This window comes from Pogoniulus pusillus, chromosome 3, assembly GCF_015220805.1.
Source record: "Pogoniulus pusillus isolate bPogPus1 chromosome 3, bPogPus1.pri, whole genome shotgun sequence".
NCBI classification, from domain to species: domain Eukaryota; kingdom Metazoa; phylum Chordata; class Aves; order Piciformes; family Lybiidae; genus Pogoniulus; species Pogoniulus pusillus.
The window spans coordinates 42951641-42968588 of record NC_087266.1 but is presented as its reverse complement, the minus strand read 5'-3'; the positions used below and the strand labels follow the sequence as shown (position 1 = coordinate 42968588).

General features: G+C 36.7%; 1 protein-coding gene across 6 annotated transcripts in view; it reads left to right on the top strand.

The window, feature by feature from the left end:
- The window catches only part of PCDH17 (protocadherin 17), a 116867-nt gene that overhangs the window by 18547 nt on the left and 81372 nt on the right, over positions 1-16948 (top strand). For 5 of the 6 annotated variants that reach the window (XM_064174418.1, XM_064174433.1, XM_064174422.1 and 2 more), the window contains exons 3-4: positions 15906-15964; positions 16129-16301. In XM_064174418.1, the coding sequence (XP_064030488.1) occupies positions 15906-15964; positions 16129-16301 (232 nt within the window). The remainder of the gene's footprint in view (positions 1-15905; positions 15965-16128; positions 16302-16948) is intronic. The other variant, XM_064174410.1, reaches the window with a different exon arrangement.

The following is a 16948-nucleotide window of genomic DNA, read 5'->3' as shown; positions in this document are numbered from 1 at the left end:
AGGAAACTTGGGGAAAGAATAGCTCGATTTCCAGTGTTTGACCTACTTAGTCTACTCGAATGAAAGTAAAGCAAGAAAAAGCTGCTCATATTAAGTAAATATAGGCTTGAGGAATTCTGTTTAGCATTGTCAAAGATCTTTAGATAAGTTACTTGCAGTCATATTGGTCTTGCTGATAACAGTAAATGAAGAAACAGACATGTATATTGAACAGCTGTGGGAGAAGACTTTATTTAAATGAAAAGTTGTGCCCTGATTTAAATTTTGGGCCATAGGTTTTCTATAGTATTTTATAATAAAGACAATTACATAGTAATTTGGGTTATAATGCATGCCCAGTTCCCCATCTCAAAACCCAATTTGTTACTACCTGTGGCTATTTCTATTAAAAAAAGAAACATAATTACTATGAGTCTCAGCAGTCTAAGAGTAAATTTTTGCAATTACAATACCTCCCTTGGGCAGATGTGTGAAAATGACAGATTAATTCCTGCCAGTATCTGTCTATTCCTTGCACATTTTAAAGATTGCTGGTAGCTTGGATTATCATTATATTGGTCCTGTTTGTTATGCTGTGGTTAAGGTTAAAGTAGCAATGCTATTATAAATCTTTAGTAATAGGGTTCTGTACCATTACCTTGGAAAGCCTCTATGCTGAAGTTTGATATACATTGTCCTAGCAATAAGATCCTATGAGACTCTACCTTAGTAGGAAGTGAATTTCCTCTTACAATATTTTAGAAGGACTTTTTTTTTTCTTATTACTTTATGCCTGAAAAAAATTAAAGAAAACCAACTAAGACACTGAATTTTACTCATTCTTAGGAATTTGTGGGGAAGGTAATAAAGTTGCATGTCAGCTGAAGGCCATATAGTGGTTCCTTAGTACACTATGGGTTTTGTTTTATTCTTAATGGCACAAGGGTGCATTTATTTAGAAAGAACATCAGCAACTTAAGATGGTCCTGAAATTATGTAAATTAATGACTTTCCTTGGAAATAATCTAATTAGTATCCTTATGAGCTCTTCTACCTGTTTTGATGACATATACATAGGTGAGTTGGGTGCAAAGGTTCTGCTTCTTGCAATGACTCTCTGGAGTTAAGAGCCTAACTCCATATTGAATTTCAGTGAAGTTGGAAGTTGGTGTGACTTCCTATGGGCTCACCTGCAGGGAGCAGCATTAGTCTGCATTACACGTTGTAGAGTTTGAATATTCAGGATGAACAGTAGGAACAATCTGGATCGGTTATTTTTTTCTGCTTGGCATGAAATCCTGTTTGGAATTTCTTGGGCTGTATCTGTTGTCTTTGTCTTTCTTTCCCCATTTTGAAAGAGGTGTTCTTCTTACTCTCCCCAGTTCTTCTGAATGTTGTCTTGGAACTTGCACTGGTTAGACCACACCTTGAGTACTGTGTTCAGTTCTGGGCCCCCCAGTTTAGGAGGGACATTGAGATGCTTGAGCGTGTCCAGAGAAGGGCGACGAGGCTGGTGAGAGGCCTTGAGCACAGCCCTACGAGGAGAGGCTGAGGGAGCTGGGATTGGTTAGCCTGGAGAAGAGGAGGCTCAGGGGTGACCTTATTGCTGTCTACAACTACCTGAGGGGAGGTTGTGGCCAGGAGGAGGTTGCTCTCTTCTCTCAGGTGGCCAGCACCAGAACGAGAGGACACAGCCTCAGGCTGCGCCAGGGGAAATTTAGGCTGGAGGTGAGGAGAAAGTTCTTCACTGAGAGAGTCATTGGACACTGGAATGGGCTGCCCGGGGAGGTGGTGGAGTCGCCATCCCTGGAGCTGTTCAAGGCAGGATTGGGCGTGGCACTTGGTGCCATGGTCTAGCCTTGAGCTCTGTGGTAAAGGGTTGGACTTGATGATCTGTGAGGTCTCTTCCAACCCTGATGATACTGTGATACTGTGATACTGTAACTTCTGCGATGGGGACATTATTTAGAGGATCAACTCTTGTTTGTGAAAGTTCAACGACTGAAATCAATAAATAACCCCACAAATGAACAAATAAATAGAAATGCATCCTTCAGTTGTCCATAGCATGCATTCTCTTTCATAAAAAAATTAGGTGCTTGCATACGTGGGGAGCATTCTACTAATTAGATAATAATTTAATCACTGTATTCTAAGTAGCCCCTCAGTCAAATATTACCATTCTTGGTCTGTGGTTGGATTTCTTGCTAAGAGAGGACATAAATTGATAAGCATGAGCAACCCATGCTGCAAAGTGTCCTTGGGTCCATCCCAGAGGCAGGAACTAGGGTGGTGTAAACAGCCCCCCACATGCAGCTGCAGGAGGCAGGGTCTGCTGGCCGCAGGAGGCTGACCCTACAGGTTGTTTATGTAAGTTTAACCTATCTGTACCTCACACGTAGGCTTAAGCCTGTCTGTGCCTTCCACATGTACCAATCTTAACTAAGCTAGCTATGCATGCCTCTTGAAGTTGGCTTATATGTTGCTGTATCACGGCAATAAAGGGGATTATTGGAGAACAATTATCTAAGCACATTGGTGTTACAATTGTTACTCTGGGGGTGCGACAGCGGCGTTGGTCAATCTCTCTTGTATCAGTGCCCTAGGTGTTTGGAGCAGAAAGAGAACCTTTCATAATCTTGGAATCTTTGCAAAGAACATTTCCTGTGCGGATCTACTTTATTATAACAGCAAAATCTGGTTTCAGAGTCTCAGTAGAGCAAGCTGTGATGACAGGGGTAATCCAGAGCATTTTGTTTTGCAGGCTCTTAAGAATTTACAGGTCAAAGTCAATCCTTAAATACCTGTGAGTTTGTCATTTACTTGTGACATATGGTGTATATAAATGTGTGTTGTACTCTAAATAAGTTGGTCATATTGAGAAAAATAGCTAATTTTTTAATCCTTGTTCCAAGACAGTTATTATAGAGTCCAGTATGAAGAGACTGTGGTAGGTTAGCATAGAAGTGACAGAGTTGTGGATGGTTATACAAAAACCTGCAGCCAAAAGGCTTTATTTTTTTTCTATCCAAGCCTTCTTGACCGCTGCCACTATATTCATGGTGTATTTGATCAAACTTTCCATTTTATGAGGTACCTCATCACAGGCACATGACTGTTATGACTTTAAAATATATTTAGGGACAGAACCTCTTGCTAAATTTGTGCAAGCCTAAATTATTTATCTTATGTCACAAATAATAAATCAACTCATCACCATTTTACAGTAGAAAATCTCCTTGCACAGGCATGTGAGGCTGTAAAGTTTGATGATCTACTATGCTGTCATAAATTCAGCCACTATTTTGGCAGCATATTTAGTGGTGTGTCTTTTTCTAGTGGTAAAAGGAAATAATTATGCCAAGATATTTCTGTGAAAGTAGGGCTTTGTATTCTGTCACAGAATGTTGAGTATTTTCCTGGGGGGTTTTAACAAAATGTTGAAATAATTAGTTACACAAAATAAAGAAGAAATTAGACAGCAGGTAGTAAGTTTTTGCATTTCATAGAATCATAGAATCAACCAGGTTGGAAGAGACCTCCAAGATCATCCACTCCCACCTAGCACCCAGCCCTATCCAGTCAACTAAACCATGGCACTAAGTGCCTCATCCAGTCTTGTGGCTTTGTAATTCCTAAGGAATCCAAGAGAAGTGTTGCTTTTCTAAGGAATGATTTTTAGGAAGAGAATGAGGATAAAGCTGCAGCTTTAAAGGAAAGGAGATGATCTGGATTTACTTTTGCACTGTCCATTTGCTAGGAAGAAAACTTCAGCATTCCTCTGTGTGCTTTCTGTGCAGACAGTGTGGAGTCAGAACCAAGTCCTACTTTATCTGGAACAGCTTTATTTATTTGTCTGCTTTGTTTTGTTTTTTTCCCCTCTCTGCACTGAGGAAACATAGAATGGAGTCTTGTGCCACGTAAGAGTTTTTTCTGCCTAGCTAATCACCTTCCTCCATCACTGCCATTACAATTCTCTTTAAATGCTGTCTGGAGAAGCTGTATGTTGGGATAAAGGAATATTACACTTCAGAGTTTCTCTCTCATTTTCTATCACTGCTGTAATCTTCTTGCTCCTTTGCAGCTTTCTTCAGTATACAACATATGTATCTGTGAGAATGTCACACGATATGTGATTGAAGTAAGCAGACTGATTCGAGGTCTATTGAAACCAACTTGAAAACATCCATTGATTTCAATGGACCTCAGGTCATGGCTTGTGGGAGTTCCATTGTTGCCTTAAGTTAGGGTTTGGGTTGAACAGAAAAAAGGCAAACATAGTGGGAAGATGTTAACAGAAACTTAACAGATTTAACATATCCAGTGTCTTTACTTCCCCTTACTAAATATGATAACTACAAAACAGTTTGTCAGTGTTAAAAGGACATAATTTTATCTCCTCCACCATTTAGTACTTGCAGTGTTTATAAGCTTTTATCTGTTCAGAAAACATTTGTGATGTGTTGCTCTTAGAAACAGGAAAACAGCAGCGGCAAGAGTGGGACAAATTCTACATTTAATGGTTTCACTGAGAATTCCTGCTGAGTAAGAGATTTCATATGTGTCTCAACATTAAAAGTAAAATGCCAGGAGCTCACAACTGCACGTTACAATCTTTGTGCAAGAAAAGAAAGAGAGAAAGAGAGGAAGGAAGGAAGGAAGGAAGGAAGGAAGGAAGGAAGGAAGGAAGGAAGGAAGGAAGGAAGGAAGGAAGGAAGGAAGGAAGGAAGGAAGGAAGGAAGGAAAAGAAAGAAAAAAGGAAAAGAAAGAAAAAAGGAAAAGAAAAAAGGAAAAGAAAGAAAGAAAGAAAGAAAGAAAGAAAGAAAGAAAGAAAGAAAGAAAGAAAGAAAGAAAGAAAGAAAGATAGAAAGAAAGAAAGAAAGAAAGAAAGAAAAAAAAAAAGAAGAAAAGAAAATAAAAGAAAAGAAAAGAAAAGAAAAGAAAAGAAAAGAAAAGAAAAGAAAAGAAAAGAAAAGAAAAGAAAAGAAAAGAAAAGAAAAGAGAGAGCAGAGAAAGAGAGGGAGAAAGAGAGAGAGAAAGAGAAAGAGAAAGAAAGAAAGAAAGAAAGAAAGAAAGAAAGAAAGAAAGAAAGAAAGAAAGAAAGAAAGAAAGAAAGAAAGAAAGAAAGAAAGAAAGAAAGAAAGAAAGAAAGAAAGAAAGAAAGAAAGAAAGAAAGAAAAAGAAAAGGAAAAAGGAAAGGAAAGGAAGGGAAAGGAAAGGTTGTTTTCATATGGAAAAAAAGAACTTCTAAACATAAGGAAGGAAAATATCTTTTGAGACTACAATAAATACTTTGATTATCCCCTTAAGTTTCAAAGTACTGTTTTGTTTGGGGTTTTTCATTTTGTTTTTGGTTTCCCTCTGATTTCAATCATTAGGTTTCATTGCACCCATCTGCTACCAGAAAATATAACTGGCAACTTGATTCATTGACCTTTAACTGTCATTTTGGCCCATATTCTTTTTTTAAATCTGTATTTCTAAGCTAGACTCAGAGAGTTAATTTAATAAGAGAATGCCAAGTACATTTTAATGCAATTACTTCTTTCTTTTATTTTGGCTTTTTTTGTTGTTGTTTTTTAAGCAAAAGATTATTTTTAAAATATAATCAGGTTTAATGGTCTCTTGTATATTCTGCTAATCCAGTCAAAGTAGTTATTTAATAGTGAATGTGGTTAAAAGCAACTAATGTTCAACTTCATTAAGGCTTCCTTTAAATAGAAGCCTTGCTGAACTTCGAGTGTTTTTTTAATGCACAAACAACTACCTCTTATTGTTTTCAGAGGTTTCTGCTACATTGGGATTCTACAAGCTTCAGTCCCACCAGATTTATACAGCACAGTGCAAGGGCTAAGTAAACACTGAAATTGTGGAATCATAGAATCAACCAGGTTGGAAGAGACCTCCAAGATCATCCAGTCCAACCTAGCACTCAGCCCTATCCAGTGAACTAGACCATGGCACTAAGTGCCTCATCCAGGCTTTTCTTGAACACCTCCAGGGACGGTGCCTCCACCACCTCCCTGGGCAGCCCATTCCAATGCCAATCACTCTCTCTGGGAAGAACTTCCTCCTAACATCCAGCCTGTACTTTCCCCAGGCACAACTTGAGACTGTGTCCCCTTGTTCTACTGCTGGTTGCCGGGGAGAAGAGGCAAACTGTGGAATGCTACATATTTTGTTCCAAAAGTTGAATGTTTGGGAGGGTTTTTTTGAGCAGATACTGTCTTGTGACGGTGGAATTCATATATCTCTTCAAAGCTGTATCCGTGTGGCACACAGGTAGATTGTCTCATAGAATAACATTTCTCAGAGCAAGCATGGAACATGATGTGATAAATGAGGATGATTTAATGCCTTCTCAGCAATGGTAAACAATTACACTGTCCTGTGAGCTCACGTTTGTGTAATGGGAAATAGCGATTACAGGTTTCTTCGCCCCACAGGACACAATGCCTGAAGTGTTTATGCAACATAGAGGCAGATGTATGAAACTTAACCTCATAATCCCATTTCACAGCTTTCCCAAATACTGGGGAGCTCGATAAATAGGAAGCCGATTATATTGGCAGTATAACTCCATTAATAGGATTCAGATTTGCCTTATTGACAAGCCAGGACTCTTAATATGATCCAGTATATTAAATTGACAGGAAAACTGGCGCGATAGAATGTGTCTGCAGCCTAATTGACAGGGCGGCTCTTTCAAAAGGTTCTTAATGTGTTTTTTATTGACAGAGTAGCTTCAGTCAAATACATATCATGGGTGAACAGTGTAAATATATTGGATACAACTATACTAGCAGGTTCAGGTGAAGGAGTTATTCTGTTTTCCCATACTTCCTTCTCTGCTTTGATATAGGTTGTATTGTGCTCTCTTGTAAGACCTTTGCATATGCCTCTTAAAGCACCAATGTAACTACACTGCTCAGCCATTTGACAAGCTGTGAATTATTTTAACCGTGTTCATCATTTTTAAATGAATAGAGGCAATGCAGAGCAATGCAATAATGTGTCATGAGTTTCATTATGTTTATTTATTGACGCTGTGATAGCAGAAGCAGAGCTATTGTACTTTCAGCTCGAGCTCTTTATGTGGTGTGATGTTTGGCACCTCTTCCTCTGTTCAGATTGTTCACATTCTCTGCAACATAGTTCATCTTAAGAGCACATATTATAATGACTTTTTCCTAGTCCCATTTGACGGCTTTCTACATTCTCTTCCCAGACTATGCTAATTTCATTAGATGCTTGCATTTAATGTTTCTTTTCCACTGCAAAGCATAACGAGCCTCAGAAACCTGAAGCCATTGTGAAACAAATAACAGTTTGAGTTTGGTCCAGAAAGTCTTTTTGATTCCCATTTCAGTAAAAGGAAGTTTTAGGTTCAGCTTCCACATGTTTTTCTAGTTCTCTCTTAGAGAAGCCTGCTCTTAAATACGTATCCTGCATCTGCTCTGGCATAGAAGTTGAAGGCTGTTGTTAAGCTGACTTCAGTAGCGATGAAGAAGCAAGCTTGTTCCTGAAAGCTTTTGATTTTTTACTTCATATGAAAAAATCTGCTCAGTGTCTGATTTCACCCCGTGGTTTTGCATGTCTCTCAAGCCTACCCTTTCACCAGGATCATTTAAAATTATGTCTCCCTATAGTGACTTTTTCAGCGTCTTCAGGCTTTATGCAACCATCACTGAGGTGAGGGGAAACTTGTCTGTGCCTTGTGACTCGTAATACTTGCAGCATGGATTGGATTCTAGGCTTCTGTCTTCTTTTGTGTTTTGTGCATTGCAGAGTAAACTCTTCTAAATCTCTAAGAAATTATGGTTTTCATTAAGCCAGTAGCACAAACACAACTGAAGTACCTGCAGAGCCTTAAGATGAAAGCTTAAGGAATAACACATATATAAAAATAGCAATTATGGTACCTGCTACCAGAAAACAGTGCACAAACCAGGCATTTTTGTGATTCTGTGATTTATATGGGAAGAATCTCCATTCCTTCTCTTACAAGAAAAGATGCTAGTCTCTGTCCCGGAGTTCCAGTTCTCAGAAGTCAGTCTGCATTTTACTGAGTAGCTCAGGACCTCTTTCTCTCACGGTTCTGCTTTTCTCATTCAACAGAAAGAGAATACAGGATCCACCAACACTCTTCAATAAAGAATACAGCAGCCTGGTGAATCATACTGCCTTGTTCATCTGACTGGTTCTGCTGTCCTGTGTTTTGAATGTACTTTTGAATAGTGTTATATATATATATGTATATCTCTCTCAGAAATGCACATAAACACACTGCAGGTATTTTAACACAAAAATATACATTTCACAGCAAGTGTGAACAACCTGGAAGTTTATGCCTGGTTGTTTTGGCTTCTTTTTCCTTTTTCTTCTTCTTTTTTTTTTTTTTTTTTAAAATTTTTTCTTTTTCTTCTTCTTTTTCTCTTTTTCCTTCTTTTTCTTTTTTTCCTTTTTCTTTTTCTTTTTCTTTTTCTTTTTCTTTTTCTTTTTCTTTTTCTTTTTCTTTTTCTTTTTCTTTTTCTTTTTCTTTTTCTTTTTCTTTTTCTTTTTCTTTTTCTTTTTCTTTTTCTTTTTCTTTTTCTTTTTCTTTTTTTTTCTTTTTTTTCTTCCTTTTCTTTTTTATTATTTTCCTTTTTTCTTTTGCTTCTTTTTTCCTTCTTTTTTTTCTTTTTCTTCTTTTTTTCTTTTTCTTATTCCTTTTCCTTTTCTTCTATTTTTTATTTTTACTTTTTCTTTTTCTTCTTTTTCTCTATTTTTCTTATTGTCTTTTTTCCCCCTTTTTCTTCTTTTTTTCCTTTTTTCTTTTTTCCTTTTTTTCCTTTTTTTCTTTTTCTTTTTTATCTTTTTCTTCTTTTTCTCTTTCTTTTTCTTTTTCTTTTTTATCTTTTTTTTCTTTTTCTTTTTCTTTTTCTTTTTCTTTTTCTTTTTCTTTTTCTTTTTCTTTTTCTTTTTCTTTTTCTTTTTCTTTTTCTTTTTCTTTTTCTCTTTCTCTTTCTTTTTCTTTTTCTTTTTCTTTTTCTTTTTCTTTTTCTTTTTCTTTTTCTCTTTCTCTTTCTCTTTCTTTTTCTTTTTCTTTTTCTTTTTCTTTTTCTTTTTCTTTTTCTTTTTCTTTTTCTTTTTCTTTTTCTTTTTCTTTTTCTTTTTCTTTTTCTTTTTCTTTTTCTTTTTCTTTTTCTTTTTCTTTTTCTTTTTCTTTTTCTTTTTCTTTTTCTTTTTCTCTTTCTTTCTCTTTTTCTCTATTTCTTTTTCTTTTTCTTCTTTTTATTATTTTCTTCTTTTTCTGTATTTCTTTTCCTTTTCCTTTTTCTTTATTTATTTTTATTTGTATTTTTCTTTTTCTATTAGGCTAATGCATTTCCTTAATGATGTAAGATTCACGAAATCAAAACCTGCTACAGGTTAAATGCATACACTTATTGGCAGTCTCCTACTGAGGAGTCTCCTTGAAAGATTGTACTATGTTGAACCCAAACTGTTCCTAACAAAATGAAGGCAACTGTCTGCTCTTTCAAAGCTAGATTGAGCAGAATACAGTTCTTTTGTCTTCAAAAGTGATTGCCATTTCATGGGGGAAGGGCAAATCCTTAAAATTAAGCTCTTCTCAAAAAGTCACAGAGGATGCTTGAATTAGGTATTAAATGACAGTCTGTCAAAGGGGAGAGGTGTTTCATTTCAATGCATTTAATATTTAATTAAAAGGAATTTAGAGTCAGCAAAGGCATTTTTACTTATTATTGTTCAGGTGTGAACACCTGTGTAAAATGGAGGTCCATTGAATCATTTCTGAAACAGTGATACTTGTTCTTGTAATTCTAAGAAAAAAGATATTAGTATTCTAATAGTCTAATCCTCATAAATCTGATTAATGCCCAAGTATTTTTTTTTTACATTTTAGAACATATCTTTCCCTAATATGACAATTGTTTCTGAGCATAATTTATCAAGAATACCTAAATACTGCATTTCACTCTCTCACTCTCCCCTCGACTCTTTCTCTCTCACTTTCTCCTTTGCAGTCATTTTGATTTTAAGGTGGTTTTATTTATGGGTTTGGGTTTTTTTTGGTGTATTTGTTTGTTTGTTTGTTTGCCTTTTTTTTTAGGAGAGATGCCTAGTGGAAAAATGTTTTATTTTTCTCTGATTTTATTGAAGCAGTATGGGATACAGAAAAGATGACTAAAAAGCTTTAGAATTGTAGTGCAACAAGGATTTTTATTAATAAAATAAAAGAGGAAACACAACCAAAACCAGAACAGAAAATAATTTGAAACCTTTAATTTTTAATAGCCTGTTTTTTAATAGAAATTCTTAAAAACACAAGCTTTAGCAAGTCCTCCATTGTTGTCTTACTGAGTGGCACCAGAATACCTGAGAACATTTAAACACATATACCTTCTGAACATGAACTTAGGGTGGGGAGGGGATAAAAAGAAAAAAGATTAATGTGGCTCATTGCTTAAAATAATCCCCATAAATCATTGTGTAATGCTTTGCCCAAGCTGGCTCAAACTGTTTTCAGTGATGAAGATGTCATTAATTTTTTTTTTCTTATGAGATATTTAAGGTTAATGAATCCTATGGGGAATTTGTTTCTGATGCTATAGATGAACATTTTAGAAATTATAGTTATTCTTGAATGGCCAGTAGAATCTTAAAGTCTTACCAACTTCTCAGTGTGTTTATTCTGAATTTATTGAATTCAGTAGTCCAAATTCATCATATGAGAGCAATACTTGGCAACAGTTGTAGCTGACCTGGGCTCCTCTGTGGTCTCAAATACACAAGCCCTAAGGCATATGGTAGAAGGAATTATTTCATAGACAGCTGACAATAGCACTTGGAGGGTGCTCTACACGTTGTTCATGGCCAACAGATGATTCCTCAAGTCACATTATTAGGCTGTAGCAATTGTCACAACTGAAACTCCATGCCAGTAAGAGTGTATTTTGCATGAGTTTAATTTGCCTATTCTTTTACTCTCCTCCTCCTCAACTACTTGATGAAAAACATAACATAATCAAATTGTAAGGTACCCTCTAGAAAGTAATAACCTTTTTTTGTTTGTTTTCTTTATTTTTTGCCGCTTTTGAAAGGTTTATATGTGTTCTGATCTGTTTCAAAATGGCATGTTTTATGGCTTCAACCTTCTGAGACCCCTGTATTAAACATGCACATAGAAATCCTGGCGAATTTCTCCGTAACACCGCAGTAAATGGCAGTGTTCCTAAAACTTCTGATTTACTCTAATGTCATATATTAGGACAGATAGATGGAAGAAAGTATTTTTAAGATTTAACAGCATACTGTCATTGGAAGTGAACTTGTCCCTCTCATCTGTGAAAATGAGTCATAAGTCCTGTGTCCAGTTCTGGGCCCCTCAATTCAAGAGAGATGTTGAGGTGCTGGAATGTGTCCAGAGAAGGGTGACAAAAGTGGTGAGGGGCCTGGAACACAAACCCTATGAGGAGAGGCTGAGGGAGCTGGAGTTGTTTAGGCTGGAGAAGAGGAGGCTCAGGGGTGACCTCATTGCTGTCTGCAACTACCTGAAGGGACATTGTAGCCAGGTAGGGGTTGGTCTCTTCTGCCAGGCAACCAGCAATAGAACAAGGGGACACAGTCTCAGGTTATGCTGGGGAAAGTCTAGGCTGGATGTTAGGAGGAAGTTGTTGGCAGAGAGAGTGATTTGCATTGGAATGGGCTGCCCAGGGAGGTGGTGGAGGCACTGTCCCTGGAGGTGTTCAAGCAAAGCCTGACTGAGGCACTTAGTGCCATGGTCTAGTTTATTGGACAGGGCTGGGTGCTAGGTTGGAGTGGATGATCTTGGAGGTCTCTTCCAACCTGGTTGATTCTGTGATTCTATGACCTTATCCCTAGGGGAGTTATGGACAGTTAGGCCAACATTGCAGACTCTAATTCTCAGGTATCTAGCCAGGATGGTTAGACAGTTTTTCTTTTGCTTTAGTTTTAGAGACCATTTATTTCAGCATGTTTCCTTCCTACTGAAGAACTTGTGTCTTAGTAGTTGGTGACCTAATTGATACTCCAACCCTCAACCTTGCATCACAGAGAGAGTAGAAACATGTCTTTATTATTTAACTGTGATGACTTTTTAATGTTATAGGTTATTTCTGTGAGTTTTCATAGGGAGTTTGTTTTATTTTTAAGGACATTATTGCTGCTATTATTTAAGTAATATTTTGTTATTTGTGAGGATTGTAATTATTTATCAGATTAGTATGCTATGTATTTCACTTCTGATTGCATGCATTTTAGCTTTAGCTATTGCATTGTGCTGGTCATCTATATTTCCCTGTAGTTATTGGTGAAAGTAATTTCCAGGAGCAGTATGTACCTACAGCTCAGTGTCCAAAATGGAATGAATTATCTTGTATGTCTATAATGCTTATAGAGGGATTTTAGCTGATTAGCTTAGAGTAGATGATTAGCTTTTAGATGGTTATCTGCAGGCAAACTGAAACTTAAAACTGGAGACAAACAGCCAGACACAGAAGTTCTGATTTCACAGAATCACAGAATAAACCAGGGTGGAAAAGACCTTTTAGATCATCAAGTCCAGCCTAGGAAGGGTTGTATACCAGTGAAGAACAAAGAGCTTATTTGCTCTTGATAGATACTTAAAGTAGTGTTCATTTCTTAGAGTTACAGTTCCACACCATAAAGAGGTATGATTAACGGATGAGCTGAAATGGGTAGCAGCACTTCTATAGATGGTAAGGTGTAAAATATTTAAGACTATGACCTCTGTCTTCAACTGGTATAAAAAATAAATATATGTTTCAGGGAGTTACACATTCATACCTTTCTGTAATCCTTTTTCACGTGGATGCTTCCCTTTCTAAGATCCCTCTAAGGGCTTGAAATTAAATGCTTGTTTATTGTGTCCATTTTTGCACAAATATTCTCATATGGGAAGCATCTCTCTCTTTGCTGCCTGTATCTCAGAGTGCTGTGCTGCAGTTCAACGCAAGCATCATGCTTTGGTAGTTCATAGAGGAAGGTTTAATACTTTTAGAGCAGGAGACAAAGAATTTGTTCTCTGAGTCCTATGGCTGTGTGTGCTTATGGGGTATTTACACATTTGTTCTTTGCAATGAACTCACTGTAAAATAGCACCCAACTGTTCATATTGCTGCAAAACACCATATGAAGGAAATTGGTCAAATTGCTACAGAGTTAAAGGCTATTAATGATTCCCATGAATACAGAATTTCTCGGAAGCTGGTCCCGTTTTTAGAATGGAAGCTAAGATGTGATCATAAGTTCTATTTTAAAATGGATATCTTGGCTAGTCCAGGGTGTACAATTTTGTTGTTGTTGTTGTTGTTTTCCTATGAAAAAGCAGAAACAAAAAGTATGACCAATTCTTACTGTGGTCCAGGTTATAGATAAGTAGTCTTTAAGGAGATGCTATAATTAATTTCAGGACAAAAGTCTGACTTTTCTAATGGCAGAGAGCTGATGAAAAGACAGTTTACAGGAGGCATTTTGCCTGACAATGACATTAAAAATGGAAATGTTGATTCTAGTGGCAGCTGTGTTTAGGAGGAGGCAGATGTCTTACGTAATTAAAAGCGTAAGGTCAGTTTTCCTGGGCATCTACAGATGAGATATTATCCTTAGAAAATGGATGTGAGTTTTGTAATTGTAAGGATTTATTTGAGTTGAGACGCATCGGGCTCTGTGGGTGTCATAATGATTATATGTGTATATATATGGGGTAGATTTGCTGCACGCCAGAGATGCTGGCTTACTATTTGCAACAAGAGAAGAATAAATAGCAGTATTAAGGCTGCTTACAAAATATGATGTGCTATACTTAAGAGATTACACATAAGAATGCTGAAGTAGTTCTCTTTATGTCTGCATTCCTCCTTTTTTACCATCAATATTTGGTTTTGTAACTTGAAATGCATTGAGACAAACTTTTTTATTCTGATTGCGTCTGTTAAATGCAGAATCTTGTTTGTTTTAAAGTGCAAAGAACTGAATTACCCCTTAATTGAAATACCCAAATTTAAAGAAGTTTTGATACCTACAGCTGAAATCATCAGTTTCAGAAAAGCTGGCTGGGAAAAACAATATGCTGAGTTTGATGTCCCAGATCATAAAATTTCTTCTTCTGTCGTGTAGTGTATTGCTTGCATTTCTTGAACTATTTGAGAACCTTTCTAAGTCCATCTTTTAATAATGCTGCTGAAAACCAAGTACCTAATTGGACACAAACACCCAGATTTCCAGTTTGTAATTTTGATATGATAAAAATAATTTAGAATTATAAGCATAGGTGCTTTATGCTATGGCTTGAAAACAGATGCATGAAACCTGGTTCTGTCATGCATCTTATCATCAAAGAAAATTCACTGATAAAACGTCAGATTATTTTTGTAATGCCATGTGCAATGCTGTGTACTGCACAGCCTAAATCAGAAACAGCTTCAAAGAGTGAACATGTGTATTAGAATCTTAATTTTCAATCAAAGGGTTTAACTAAAAACAAGAAGGAGGTACCACGTAAATTGAGTTCATACGTGCCAAACGAGATAGATCTTAATCCTCTGTCTTCCCTTAATAGCACAATATTTGCATGGTATATAAGTGCATCTAATTCACATGTACCTTGATTGAGAGTGGCAGATGGCTCTATTTTGTGTTGCAAATGGCACTGACAGTTACATTTCATACATAACTTTGTGTATATTTTCTAAGCACCAGCACTCCAACAATAAGAGTAATAAATATTTGTAATTACCACCTACATACGAGCACCACCTACAAACAAAGCTGAAAAAAGTAGTGTGTGGGGAATGGCAGGGAAACCCAAATATCTTAGAGACCAGTCACTTGTGTAAACATTGTGTGACATTAAACCTTACCTTGGGCCTTCTGCTCCATTAATTGAGCGCTGCCTGTGTTACTGATCCTGATAACGCTAAATGCTCTTGCTGCTGTGAAGCGTAGCGGTACGATATGAAGCGATGCAGATAACAGTAGAAGCTTTGTCATTAGGTCAGCTGCAAGTGACGTGTGTGAATGTACAGTATATGGAGTTTTGTGAAAGCTGCAGTCTCTCTCCCAAAGAACTTCAGCTGATGATACAAGGGGAATTCAGTTCCCTTTGGCAGGACTCCATGCTGGTCTGGATGCTGTAGATACTTCTGCTTTTACAGTTATTTAGCTCATGCTGCTAAAAATATACTCGTGGCAGACTTAATTGAAGGATCTTCTTTTAAAAACTACTTCTCTACAACAATCATTTAATGTTCTTGTTTGCATGTGTGGTTCTCACTGTTCTGACATAGCTATTAATACTGATGAAAACCAAAGAGAGAAAATCCAACTATTTCCCTACTTGCACTTTTCCAGCAGCATTTTAAAGCACCTCACAGCTAATCAGCCACGTTTTTATTTGTTTGGTTTGGTTTGGTTGTTTTTCATTTCAAGAGTAATATAGCAATATATGAAATTGCATTACAGCAGTAAAGGCTTCAGAATCCCAGTAGATGATATAATTATGATTAAAAATTAGTATTATTGAATAACTCACTTTTGTAATATGCCGAAGTAATATTTTCTCTCATTTTCAATAACCATCAGTCTTAATATCTAACTAATGAAAAAACATAAACAGTGTCATCTGTCAGGTTGCTAACAGAGAATGCCACTTATTGGAGCCTCATTGTTTACTTTAGCAGGTAATTTGTGGACCGGAATCATTTAATTGTTCTGAGCACATAATTACATGCCAGCGTTTTCCAATTTAATTAAAACGTACAAATCTGAAGATTAAGGGAATTTTTGAATTATTAATCATTTCTCCTCTAGGAAATCTTGTTGCTCTGCAGGAGATTTGTCCAGTGTACAACTATACGTATTTTTTTCCTTCTCTTTCACAGACAGACAATTTTCCCGCAGAGCCCAATTACATGGGCAGCAGGCAGCAGTTTGTTCAAAGGTAAGGCCTATTAAATAACTTTCTCGGCTTCCCCCATTTGCATTCTTGTCAAAATTGCTTTGCCACAGAGTACAATTCAACTTAGAACAAGTAAATACAACTCTCTCTCTCTCTCTTTTTTTTCTGTTTTCTTTTTTTTTTTTTTTTTTCAATATATATTTCAGTAGCTCCACGTTCAAGGATCCAGAAAGAGCCAGCTTGAGGGACAGCGGGCATGGGGACAGTGATCAGGCTGACAGTGACCAAGACACTAACAAAGGCTCCTGCTGTGACATGTCTGTTAGGGAGGCACTCAAGATGAAAACTACTTCAACTAAAAGCCAGCCACTTGAACAAGGTGAGTGAAGCCTCCAGTGCTTAAAGGTGTAGAGTTTAAGCCGTCATTATAAACCTATTAGTACTGCAGTTGCAGTTTGTCAGGGTGGAATAGCCCACTGGTAGTGCTATCACAGAAAACAGTAAATCTGGTAGCTAGCCTAAAGCAAAGAATGTTTAGTGTCTTTCAGAATGAACTTGAAATGAAACCACAAGTATCAAAAATAGATGAGAAGAGAAATTAGTATTTTTCTGAAATGATTAAGATATACTTTATCTCTGCTGGCATTGCCTGTGATATGTTACCTGCAGTTCTTCTGCTAAAGCATGATTTTGAAATTCAAACTAGACACAGCTGCAACAGTTGAAAGAATACCACTCATTTACATTTCTCACATAGTTTGGAGATGAGAGAAAGAAAAGAGTCTTGGGATATCAGACTAGAGTAAAAACGGCCCAGTAGATGTTTTCATTTCGTGGGTGTGTTCTCCTGTTATTTTACAATTAAGAATAGTGTGAGAATTGACAGATAATAACACAACTTGATTTCCAGTATGACTTCTTTCACATCCTGTGGAGGTACCAAAGAGGTCAACTGAATTGACTTGAATCTAGACAATGACAGCGCACTCTGCAAGCATTCATTCTGACAAAGATGTTCAAACTTTG